The 12,495-nt window shown below is 40.3% G+C and overlaps 2 protein-coding genes across 7 annotated transcripts; one reads left to right on the forward strand and one right to left on the reverse strand.

The window, feature by feature from the left end:
• Positions 1–327: 327 nt before the first annotated feature.
• Positions 328–1,357, reverse strand: LOC135162242 (uncharacterized). Its single transcript, XM_064120481.1, has 2 exons — positions 1,120–1,357; positions 328–1,073 (listed from the first exon to the last, which is right to left on the reverse strand). The coding sequence occupies exons 1-2, from the start codon at positions 1,355–1,357 to the stop codon at positions 328–330; spliced, it is 984 nt and encodes a 327-aa protein (XP_063976551.1).
• A 5,608-nt stretch (positions 1,358–6,965) lies between these two features.
• Positions 6,966–12,495, forward strand: LOC135162726 (uncharacterized). 6 transcript variants are annotated; one of them, XR_010299003.1, is made up of 10 exons: positions 6,969–7,317; positions 7,385–7,504; positions 7,634–7,751; positions 7,818–8,082; positions 9,763–9,864; positions 9,927–10,017; positions 10,090–10,226; positions 11,884–12,016; positions 12,118–12,286; positions 12,356–12,492. XR_010299003.1 is itself a non-coding variant. In XM_064121496.1 (9 exons), exons 1-9 carry the CDS (start codon positions 7,162–7,164, stop codon positions 12,461–12,463), a joined length of 1,230 nt encoding a protein of 409 aa, XP_063977566.1. In that variant the 5' UTR covers positions 6,968–7,161; the 3' UTR covers positions 12,464–12,495. The 6 variants fall into 6 exon arrangements, 5 of the variants coding, with proteins under 5 accessions (XP_063977564.1, XP_063977566.1, XP_063977567.1 ...); XM_064121496.1 differs by lacking the exon at positions 12,118–12,286 and having other exon boundaries at positions 6,968–7,317; positions 12,356–12,495; XM_064121497.1 differs by lacking the exon at positions 12,118–12,286 and having other exon boundaries at positions 6,968–7,317; positions 10,153–10,226; positions 12,356–12,495.

The following is a 12,495-nucleotide window of genomic DNA, read 5'->3' on the forward strand; positions in this document are numbered from 1 at the left end:
CCCGGTGTCTGCGGCATCTGTCGTCAAAAAGTCTGTGACTGGTCTTTTGTGGAGGTCTGAACAGGACTTTACTGCGCTGAGCCACCAGCTTAGCTCGGAATCGACAGCCTTGTGGATTTGACGTGTTTCCCTCTGTCGTTTCTGTCTGAATTCCGTCAAAAATCTCTGGGTGTGACGGCAATGGAGTCGTCCTCGACGTACTACGAAGTTTGCGAAATATAGGGAGCCCAGGAGACTCTGGGCCTGTGTGAGGCTGGCTCGCCTGGATGAACGAAGGTGTCTGATGAGACATCTGATCTGTGAAATCTTCCTTTCTGGAAGACCGATTTAGTTCTGTTTACTGTCCCACGTGAATCCCAAGAAATCCATTCTCTGGTTCGGGGTCAGGTCGCATTTCTCCAGGTTGACTACCCAGCCGAGGTGAGTCAGGAGCTTCACAGTTTCCTCTGTCGGGACCATTAACTTGGAGCGATTCTGGCAGGCCAGGAGGAAGTCGTCCAGATAAACGATCAGTCTCACACCCAGCGATCGAATTGTCTCTGCGACCCAATTCGATATCATCGCGAAGGTGTGAGGTGCAGATGAGAGGCTGAAGGGCAAGCTCGTCATCTGAAGCAGCTCCCCGTTGTAGACCAAGCGAAGGAGCTGCCTGTGTGATTCTGCTATTGGTACATGGAAGTATGCCTGGAAGATATCGATTCTGGTCATAAAGTCGCCGTTCTGAAGAAACTCTGGAATTTGATGATGGGAGATTAAACGAAATTTTTGGGTTTGAACGTGAATGTTTAACCCTCTCAAGTCGAAAATGGGGCAAGGGTCGCCGTTGCTCTTGGTCACTAGAAAAATTCTTGATATGAAACTCGGGCCTTCTCTTTTTGGAGGTTCCAAAACCCTCTGAAGCTTTAGAAGATCTATTTGTTTGGACATCTCCGGTGAAAACCTTGTTATGAAGCGAGATTGTTGCCAGTTGCCGAAGAGAGGGGGTCTCGAGACGAGAGGGATTCTGGTTCCCGAAATAAGCCTCAGAATGTATGGGGGAGCCCCGAGCTCTTCCCACCTGTCTCGAAAACCCGCTAGCTGGCCACCGAAGAAGGGCCGAGTAGTCAAAAAGTCATTTACCTTTTCGGGGAAAATCCTCAGATTTCCCTTTCGGCTCCTTCTTAATTCTAGGTTGCTGACTGTGATGCTGGCGCGGATGTTGTTGTGAGCCGAAAAATTCTCTTTGGTTGTGTGCCAGTCTGGAGCCCCCGGAAAAGGGCTGGTTAGAAGGTCTTTGAAATGGATAACTCCTCTTAGGTGCAGGTTTATTCGACGAAACGTAAGGAGGGGCACACAACCAAGTCTGTGTGCCTCCCATGGACTAGGTCAGCGCCTGTAGGTTCTCCTTACCGAAGAGATAGTCAGAAGAAGGTGGGATTTTACTCAGAGCTGCTTGAGTTGTCTTCACAGGCAGCTCCCTCAGAAGGCGATCACGACGACCCTGAATTGTTTCAGCTCTCTTACCACAGATGATCTGTAGAATTTGATCGGAGGCCTTGCCCAGGCGAGAACAGGGGCCAAAAGCCGTCATTAATTTACCCAGCATTGCATTCGCTGAGAATTCGGGGGAATGAACCCATTTTAGGATATCCTGTAGCTCAGACTGCAGCAATTCCCTCTGCTCAAGTATTGCATTACACAAACCACCAAGGACAAGATCCCATGAAACCAAGTGGTCCTTCTTCTTTTCCAGGTGACAAAGTTCCTCATTCACCTTCAATTCAGTAAAACCTGGAGAGGCCGTGACATTCTTGAGAGTATGGGAATAGCTAATTTCCTGCCATTCTGCAGAGCCGAAACGCTGCAGATCAGTAAGAACCCTTAAGCGTTCGGCATTGGCTGGTCGGAGACGACGTCTCTCATCTACCTACGTCCTACGAGAACCCAGATTCACCTAGACTGTAGATGATGGGGGTACCAGAGGGTTGTTGTCTGGCAGCTGATGATATCGCTGAAGATGTGCTGGTAGCGCAGGGTGATGCAACTTTTTGCAAAACCAGAGACGTGAGGAAATTCACCTGATTTTGAAGAGAAGATAAACCCGGGGAAATTGATCTGCGTCTCTTGGAAGGGGGGTGTTCGTCTTCCGAGGATTCCCCATAATTAACCAAGGGCTTTGGCACTCCATGCCGTTGGAAGTAACTAAACGCGCTCAGCTCACTGTCCCCGTCACAGAAGGCGTCTTCACCCATGGATGTATTTTACTCCTCAGGAGGCCCTTCCCCGTTGGGAGATGACATGCTCGTGCTTCTAGGACCTTGGAGAGATCTCTGATACCCCTTTAAAACCTCAAAATAGGAGCTAGAGGTGAAAATCACTAATAAAATTGAAGTAAATTTTTTGGGCGTCTAAAATGGCCAAAAATTTTCAACGCTATGAAGTTAACCACAGCTATCGCTGCTCAGCAGGCGCCCCGCGCATGCCCCAGGACCGATGACAAGGTGAAGGAAGGGCAAGGAGGGGGGTCTTTAGGCCGAATCTTTAGTAGCTTCTCTCATAAGGATGCCGTGTCCCGGCCCAAAGCACATAACGCATATAATACCACGAGAGCTCCGAAATTATCGGATATTTCCCGATAGGTTCGTTGCAAACAAATGAACGTGTCAAGTTTTCCTGTTTAAAAATCACGAGCGCGAGTGATTTTTCTGGATAATTTGACAAGCTTATTTGTTTGTAGGGAACCTTGAGGGAAATATCAGATAATTTCGAAGTTCGAGTGGTATTCGGGGGATTATTTTTCCCATCCAAATCTTGGCCGATAGAATTGCACCATGAGACATAATTTTCAACGAATTGCCATCCAATAGGTCAGATACAATTGAGGGTTACTTCATCATTTGTTTTTTTTTTTATATAGGCAACATGAAAAATTTCCAGTGAAATTTTCAAGAATTTCCGCTGAAATACCGTGTTGGCTATACAAAATAACGTCGAATGGTGCAATCCTATTCGCCAAGATTTGGATGGGAAAAATAATCGCTGAAATTCGAGGTAGGCTATACAAAATATCAACAAATGGTGCAATTCTATTGGCTGAAATTTGGATAGGAAAAATAATCTCCAATATTCATATTAGAGTATATATTTCAATAAATTACGAAATTCTCATTTGCGTACCCCTTAAAATTTGGGCATTTTACTGAAGGATAAGTTAGACCGGAGATTTCATGATTTTCAAATGCGTAAAAAGCATTTGATGCCACTGGATTCCACCCGTAATTTCCAGTGAACTATCCCGATATTAATAAAAAGATTTTATTACTATTCTTCATGATATTAACATAATGAGCCATGTTCCTACTCCGAACGCGCTACTACTACACCACGCGCGCCAGCCCCACCCTTTTCCTGTCGCTTTTTCGTTACATACGATATTGGAATTACAGCCTAACGAGCGCAAAGGAGTTTCACTTCAAAATAGGGAAATTTTGAATATTCGAGTCAGTTCAGTGTTTGTTTTCGACGAATCCTTTTTTAGAGATCAGACATAGCTAAAAGGATAGTTTCAGAGTTTGTAATATTATTAAATGAATAAATAGTTGACGTGTTCTCTCGAAGCACTCAGTGTTTTCGTCATCAAAGATTAAATAAACACTCATCCCAATTAACATTGACATGAACAAGTTGTCAATTGTCATTTAGATTGGACTTCGTTGGATGACCCATCCGGGCTTCAGTTGGGAAACGTTCCTGCCTGCTTTTACCAATTTGAATATAGGCGCATAAATCTCAAGTTGTTGAGTTTTAATCTAATTTATTACCCTCAAAACTCTGGATAAAGGGCGTTCTTTGTAAAACTGAAACTTGAAGACAAAAAATCAAGTCAACGGTCACGGTCCCAAGTCATGAAATTTGAGCACTGCTTATTTTAAAGGTTTTCTGGGTTACATCTTCGACACATGTGGGATCCATTGTTCATTGTTTGTTGTACAAGGAGAAATCTAAAACCTTCCAAGAGGAGGACTTGCGTGCGCCACTTTTGGGGACTGGTGGGGGTTACTGGACCCAACCCTTAGAAGTTTAAGTTGAAATAAGTTAGTATTAATACAATTTTCCTGCTAGCAGCTTCTCTCCGTTAGCCTGTTCAATTAGTTTTCAAGAGCTAAATTAGGATCAGTTATTAGAATAACTTTTGTATAAGGATCCAATTTACGGTTAGTTTTTACCAAATAAAGTGTTAGTGTGCTCTTCTAAGCAGTTGTGTTATTGTTTTATTATTGAATTACCCAACAATTCAATTACCCTCAACCTGGAGAAACAGACTTCGATGGAGTCCTCATTAGAGGTTTAGCGGCTAACGAACCCACATTCGAAGATTGGCGCTAAATACTACTCACCTGGCGCCACCATTCTCCTAGTTACCTAGGGAGGACATAACATGGGTAATGGCCTAAGTGTTTGATATCATGCAAGTAGAGTAGATTAATAGGCCATGCAAGGTTTCCGAAAATCATAACCTGGCAAGGTTGTTTTTATAATAACGCAAGCTGAAGAGAGAAGATATGGTCATTGTTAATCGAGTCAAAGCTAATCACTAACGTCTTGCTGCCTCCTGACAAAGATTGGAATAATTATCGATTACAGTTATACTTGGGATGCGGAAAAGCAAAATTTCGATCACACGCTATGGCATTCTCCAAGATACCATTGGAAGCGTACAAAATGAATAACTAATTATACGAAATTCAACTGCTCGAAATCATGGACTACGAAAAAATTTTCAGATGCTGCCGACCATAAGTACCTCGAAGAGATCTGTAAATATCGAAAAGATTGTAATTTCAAAAAATGGACATGAATTGTGAAATGAAGAAAGTGTAAATAACTCAACTCTGGGGCTTCAGCACTTTAAACTAATAAAAAAAATCAATGATGCAATATGCATTGTATGTAAAATTCTCTAAAATTTTCATTTGTCATAGGCGACTGTCCAATTATTCACCTTTTTTTTCTCTCAACCCTAAAATCGCGGGAAAACCAAAAACCTCCGAACCTGTCCTTTATAGTGGAGAACACCCCAATTTTGACTAGTACCCATATACTGAACCTACTTCTAGAAGAACCTGGCCAGAGATTTATGACTTCAAAAATGTCAAATTTCTGCCGTTTTTCAAGCCACACCCTCTCTACTTTCACCATCAATAGAGCACACCAATGAGTTCGAAGGTTCTTGGCCCACCAATCCGAGAAAACAAAAAATAATTGTTGTATTGCAATTTCCCTACTCTTACTTGGGTCTGTCGCACGAGGAAAACTGGAGGAGAGTTCAGTTTGTTTTTGGGAGTTGAGTTAGAGTGAAGTCATAAGTTTTTTTGTATACATTGTACGCAAAGCCGTATCCAATAAAAAATAGCAAATAGTGTTTGAAGCACCCAGTGTCAAGTGATTATTCGTTTCCCTCAACAATTAACTTTCTTCTCATGCAGTTCTAACACCTCGAGAGACGTCAGAGAAAACATCACATCTCGAGTGATATTGATGTGGTAGCTCGAACTCAACCCTGGGTTGATACAAATGAAATACATAGACAATAATATGTCTAACGTTTTCCATAAGGAAAATACATCTTATAACTATGACCGTCTTGAAACATCCATGTGGCAGAGATTTCAATAATTAAAGAGTGATTTTATCTAATTGAAACTATTGAACTTTCAAAGAGAATATGGTGAGATATGTGGATGAAAGGGAGTTTGTCGCAAAGACACAAACTGTTCAAAATCCCGCGGTCAAATTCAGGATGACCAACCGGATAACCTCGGCCAATCACCCTTGACCATCGTAACGAGAGGTCACGATCGATCTCGGGATCGTTACGATGGTCAGTACGCCATCATCTAGCATTCGGATAAGACATACGGTGTGTCTTACGGGAATTCCACCGGGGAATTATTGGCTACCATCGGATAACCAACGGGGTTAGATCGGCAAATCAAACACGGCGGAAATTACAGTCCACTATTAATAAAGAATAGTTTTTAACACCTCGGAGTGCACACTGTGTATAATTATTTAAAGGGAAATAAATCGGACATTCATCACACCCAGTGCCAAATTATTCTACATCACCGGAACTTCCTCACCCACCATCCCATCCGGCCCAAAATCATCCCGGAACCTCACAATAATTCAAACACAAACGTTTAACAGATAAATATTTTTATTTATATCACTATACACTGTTAAACTTTTCAAAATACTACGTTTAAGTTATTATTATAAACGCACGATTTGACTCTACGTTAAACAATACGCTACTCTTACAAAACACGTAGGGTGGCAGTCTTTCCACACCTCGTCTATACTCTAACTATCTGATGCCAACTCAGGCTACCTTCTACTCCGAACTTGGAACTAGCAGCGTCACGTGATCCAAGCATCTTTGGACCTCGCTGGCTGGAAACGATTTTCCCCTGACATCTGTGGGCCACTCATCAACCCACAAAATATGACTCTCTGGGTACTCCTATTGTACAGGCTCGCATCCCTGTACCATCTATGTCTACTCGCGAAGTTTCTCCACACATAGCGCCTATTTTTACGTCTACAATAAAATCTTATAGCTATACTTGGAAGAACTTGATCTTACGATTCTTAATCCCACTCCAAAATACAACCATTACGGTCTAAGAATATATTTCCCAAAACTACTAGCTATATAAAAATTCCCGATACTACAATATATTGCGTTCTATTCATTTCTACTTCTATTCTTATTTTATTATTGTTAAATAGCTCAGTCAGCGCCGTAGAGTCTGTAAATTCCACTCCTTCTCATTTTTATTATTAAAAGACGTGAAAATCAATTGAGTATTTGCCATGAAGTAAAAATTCAACTTTTCGCAGAATATTTAAAAGATGTATTTCATCACTGTCAATCGCAGGTGGGTTTTTTTCTCAACGCCCGCGAGTTAATATTTAATTTATCGATCATGCTTAGGAAGTCTGATGTCCCAACGCAAATGTTAGTACGTCATAGACTGCGTGGACGAACTTTAGATATGGAATTTTAAGACTAGTCCCATTATCAATTCCCCGTAAAATATTCTGTTTCTTCATGAATATTTTTTCCGTTCAATTCAGGTAATGTTTATTCTATTCAATCTATTCGAATTTTAAGAAATGTCTGGTGCTGATGAATTTTGGAATCATCACTATTATAAAATGATGAAAGACGTGACGTCTTTTCTGGGTCAATGGCCCTATCAATCAACGAGAAGACATATATTCTCTGCCATTGTCACATTTTCTATCCTTGGCATGATGCTTGTAGTACAGGTACTATCGAAAAATTCGTTCTTTTCTCCTCTGCCAGTTTTTCTTTACATTTTTGATGTTGTTAAAGTTATCAGCCTTTTGGATAAATCGACACAATATTGACACGGTTCTGGACTGTTGTGTTCCATTCGTTGCAGATTTAATGATATTCGTAAAGTACACCAATAATTGTTGTCATTATAACATGGCAAGTTATGATTTTCCAAGTATTCATTGCGAGGAGTAAACGACTCCTCAATTTGTCCTCTCAATTTCTCGTTCACTTTAATGATACAATCACCAATTCCAGTCATTCACTCGTCCCTTTATTTTTTAGATGATTCACCTTTTCGAACAAATTAAATGTAATTGGACGATTCTTCCGAAAAATAATGGACTTCATTGCCTCCATAATTACAGTGCCTTCGGACAAAAATTCGTTAAGTTTTACATGAGTGAGTCATCTAGTTCGATTATGACCGTATTATGATTGATATCTGATTAATATGAAATATTTTCAGCTGCGATGTGGGCAAGTTGGGCAAGCTATGTGAGTGAACCCTTGCAGGAGAGATTGACCGTTTACCTGCTGTACCCCAATGTTACATTGGCAAAACGATTTTCAATGCCACTGGAATTCGGTCCCATCGACGTGGACACATGGTATTATTATCTCTGGTGTGCAACATCATTTGGTATTTTCACGCGTTTGACAGTCATTGGTTCATGCGATGTAATAATGTTCACATTCTCTGAGCATGCAAATGGATTACTCAAGGGATTAGGGTGACGTAAAACATTAGTAATGAAATTAGTAGGGAAGTGGTAACACGAGATAAGTCAAGTCTGACTATTCACCAGTTTTTTTATAAATATCTGAAAATCTAAGGAAGATACCAGAATTTTCATTAGAATTTGTTTAGTGAAGTGAATTGAGAGTTACGATAAATAATTGTTTAGTGAATATTTTGCTTTAGGACGGTTGTTGAAATCGAGGGTCGTCAGGTTGAAATAATTGTTGAAGTTCGTTTGTATGAAATTATGATAAGTTATTAGTGGGTTGGGATAACTTTTCGTCACTGGAGAGAAAAGTGAGCGAAAAATTACTGCGCCGGGTACTAGAATCGAGGTGCAAAATGCTAGAATACTTAGATGTACAGATTACAATATCGCAAACTTTATCATTAATGATATGTGGCCTCGTAAAATTTACTAAACAGCACTATAAAATATCAAGGCGTATCATTTTCTGTTTCAAGTTAAATGAAAAGTTGATAGAAATCTTTGCAAAAGTTCTATCTAGGGCAGTTTATTTTATTTGTTCCTCTTATTGTGCCTTTTTATTGTGCCACACAGCAATTTTTCGGCAAGTCATTGTGATTGGTTACCGGTGAACGCCGACTATAGCCGATTATTGGCGACGCTGAACTTCGTCATGGGACATGTCGTATCAGACCTCAATTTTTATAAAACCGATATAGAAGCTTTCTTAAGCCGATACAGAAATTTTACTATATGGCATAGTAATTTATCTCAGACCTGCAGTTTACGCCGAAAGTATACAAAAATTTTTATCGGAATCACACTATAAAAATTGCCAGATTTTTCTCTCCATGTGCGTAATGCATTACCCCATGTTGATTATACTTAATCCAGATTAATTACATTTTGTTTAATACCGTCGAATCACTTGTAGAATTTACAATTTGAATTGACGATTTTTTTTTGTTGAATTTCCATCGCTGAGGTAATTGACGCTAATGTACTAAACTTGTCTGACGCTGATTGACTTGTTAAGGCATTGACTTTAGATTGTTAATATATTCAATTGATCTCGTGGGTTTTCGATCCAGTTTGACCAGTGAGGAGAAGGAAAACTCTGTGAGATGAAGGTCAATAATCAGTGAACGCGTTATTAATCCTCCTAATGTTACTTTATTATTAATAGCGTCCGACTGGTATATTTGGTGGGTTAACGGGTATTGCAAAAATCGAAAAAACTTAGCTTGGCTCTATACCACGGCGTTCTACGCCAGACTAGCCTGAGGAATAACGCTCTCGAGAATCGAAAGCTACCCGGAGAGGGAGCGGAGAAAATCAAATTCGCTTCTAGAGCGTCTCGCCTCCGATTGGCGACTAGATTGACGGCTGACCCACGACGAACCACTTCAATATAAATCTTCGACTGATTTGGGTGGAGTTTTGATGACTATACCAGACCTGATGACTAACCCAAAAAAGTCCGATGATTTTCGTAAATGGCCGAGCTTCTCGACCTTGAACTTAGCTAAAATAGATTACGATTCAAACAATGTCATGACAAAGATTCCGCCATCTCTCTTAGATGCGGAGATATCGTTCGCCAACCCAACTCGGAGACAAGTCAATTTATCTCGTTTTACCACTTGACTACGGGAAGAGCGATTAACAAGCACTACCAATCTCAAGGTAAATTTTTTATTTTAGATATGCAATTGAGCATTTGCCATCGCACGATGGATGTACAAGTGAGGAGGAATGTTATGAGTATATGAAACGCTGTGCCATGATTCATAGCCGAGCAATAGAGTATGTCACAATTATCTGATGATAGTACGGTTCTGCGTTGATAATAAAATTCCAATGAACAGTTTTGCAGAACACGTTAGAGACATGTACCTCTGGTCTTTCTTCGGAATAATTGGACTTAATATGACCTTAATTAGTATAACTGGTGTACAGGTATAGTAATTAAATTGTAATTTCTGATTTCTGACACTTTGACTGGAACCATTCTCAATCGAACAATATTAGATAGTGAATAGTATGGCTAACTGGAAAAAAATGACGAAATTCGTTATTAATATCATAACTCAGATGCTACATCTCTTTGTCGAGTGCTTCGTAGCTCAACGGGTGATGGACGCCAGTTCCAACTTGAAGGAGACTATGTATGCCCAAATTGCGGTGATTGTGTGCAAAACGGTACCCTGCGAGACACTTTACAAGTTCCCTTAATATCGCGACTGGGGTACGAACCGATGATTGAACACTTTCGAGCACAATGAGAGGATCACCCTAGAATTTTAGAAATCTCCAAAATGTAGATTTTGTGGTCAGAAGGTGTCCGTATTGTACATGAACATCCAACTGATTTTTTCATATGGTCTTTTCCTATAGTTCTATATTCGCTTTAATTTTTTATATATTTTTTGTCACTGCTGCTACGTTCAGCCCGTGTCAAAAAGTGCCTTTTCGTTTCCTTGTAAATTAATAGTATATTTCGATACAAGTGCGACGGGGTGGTAACGAGTGTGGAGTGCCAATCACACGAGTTAAAACTATTGTAATTCCTAGAATTAGAATCACATTGGAATAGCGATGAAAATATAGTGTTGTCACTCGATGGCGTTGCGGGCCATGGGCTCATACAAAGAGGATGGACTGAAGTAGAGGTTCAGTTCTGGGGGCTTGAGTGACACCAGTGGCATCGTAGTATCTCATCCCAGGAGAGGCAGAGCACCACACGCAATGCTGGGGTGTCTGCTCATTTTTAATTATAAATAATTCTTAATCCCTATCTTACAACACAAAATGCTCATTTTCAGAGTTTCTTTAAAACCGTGAATCAAGTAACCATTCAATTATTCTGTCAAAAAGTTGAAAAGATAATGGTAGAACCGAACCCGGTAGTAGGGTTTGGAATGACGCCTTCCTTATCTCCTTCATTTTAAATGAAGCATCCTCTTATCTTCCTTTCTGCTCATCCTAATGTTATCTACTTTGAATGGAAATAAAGCACTTCGGTGACGCAGAGGACTACACCTCCATTTTTAACTAGTCCGTCTGTCACCGGGACGGTTACTGAGTAACTGAGGAATTGTTGAGTCGGCTAAAGGGCAGACACCATAACATTGCGTGTGGTGCCCTGCCTCTTCTGGGGTGACGTACTACGATGCCGCTGGCGTCACTCAAACCCCCTAAACTGAGCCTCTACTTCAGTCAATCTTATTTGGGCTCATGGATCGAGATTCATAAAAGTAAAAGTAAAGTAAAGTGTTTTATTAGAGAAGTCTTAATAAACTTTTAATATTAGTTTTAGTGATCCCGAACTAATTGATTCAACAAAAATATCCCATAGCGCGTGTATCCGCACCATACTTTTTGTTAGTAATATTACGTTCAGCGAATGGCAAATTGTACCATTTTCCGTTAACTAGTAAACGAAAGGTTTTTTCGTTTACAAGTTTTGACTTTTCGTTTACAAGTAAATGTAAAAGCACTTTTCGACACGGGCTGAATGTAGGAGCAGTGACAAAAAAGACTTTTTATTTCCTAGTAAACGACAAATGGCAAAAGTTCGCCACTCGCTGAACGTAACATCACTAACCAAAATTATAGTTCGGATACACGTGCGACGGGATATTTTTAATCCCGTGATTCGCCACTCTCGGCTTCGCCTCGGGCCACCAACTTCACACTCGTTCCTACCTCGTCGTACTTGTTTCGAAATATCTTATTTCACTGCATATGTGCGTGCATTTACGTTTTTGGATTTCCAAAAAATACACATCATATCTACCTACGAATTATTCTGGTAAATTTCAGAACAAACGCAAAGTGGTATGATGCTTCGATAAAGACCCAGAAGTTAATACCGTTGATGCTTCTGAGGGCTCAAAATCCTGTTGTATTGACGGCTGGAAAGGTGATCATTATGGGCATGAATACCTTTGCTGTGGTAAGACCATAAATCCTTTCCGTGAACAGAGTTTGTGGAGTTACATTCCTTTCAGGATATTATAAAGGGGATAATGTTGTTCTATTGTCAAATTATTACAGGTCCTAAAAACAGCGGCATCTTATTTCACGGTTTTTTTGGCAATGCAATGAGATGTATGAAATATTTATTGGTCTCTTTCACTACCGTTGGCCGATATGAATCAAAAATATTCGATAAAATAGTGGTGTTTTAGATACAATATGCTGTTACAATTTTTTCAACTGTATTGTAATGACGAATCGCTTGATGACCATATAGTATTATTAGTGACTGTTTTACTGAAAAAATGTTCACTAGGACACTCAGCTCATGATCATGGACAAATTCCTAGAAGAGGCCCAGGTTTACGATGTCACAGGCCAAATCAAAGACCAAGCGGCCATGAAGATACTCTGGGTTGAATAGCCCTCGGCGTCCACTTTTATGTAGGAAGTACA

Source organism: Diachasmimorpha longicaudata, chromosome 5, assembly GCF_034640455.1.
Source record: "Diachasmimorpha longicaudata isolate KC_UGA_2023 chromosome 5, iyDiaLong2, whole genome shotgun sequence".
Classification (NCBI taxonomy): domain Eukaryota; kingdom Metazoa; phylum Arthropoda; class Insecta; order Hymenoptera; family Braconidae; genus Diachasmimorpha; species Diachasmimorpha longicaudata.

What these genes read in the sequence shown, in the direction of transcription:
- LOC135162726 (XM_064121494.1), top strand. Translation starts at nt 7,162, where the DNA reads ATGTCTGGTGCTGATGAATTTTGGAATCATCACTATTATAAAATGATG. An exon ending in GGATTACTCAAGGGATTAGG is followed by an intron (nt 8,083 to 9,762) that starts GTGACGTAAAAC and finishes TTTTTATTTTAG; the next exon opens with ATATGCAATTGAGCATTTGC. An exon ending in ATTCATAGCCGAGCAATAGA is followed by an intron (nt 9,865 to 9,926) that starts GTATGTCACAAT and finishes TCCAATGAACAG; the next exon opens with TTTTGCAGAACACGTTAGAG.
- LOC135162242 (XM_064120481.1), bottom strand. Translation starts at nt 1,357, where the DNA reads ATGGGAGGCACACAGACTTGGTTGTGTGCCCCTCCTTACGTTTCGTCG. An exon ending in TGAGGATTTTCCCCGAAAAG is followed by an intron (nt 1,074 to 1,119) that starts GTAAATGACTTT and finishes GTGGCCAGCTAG; the next exon opens with CGGGTTTTCGAGACAGGTGG.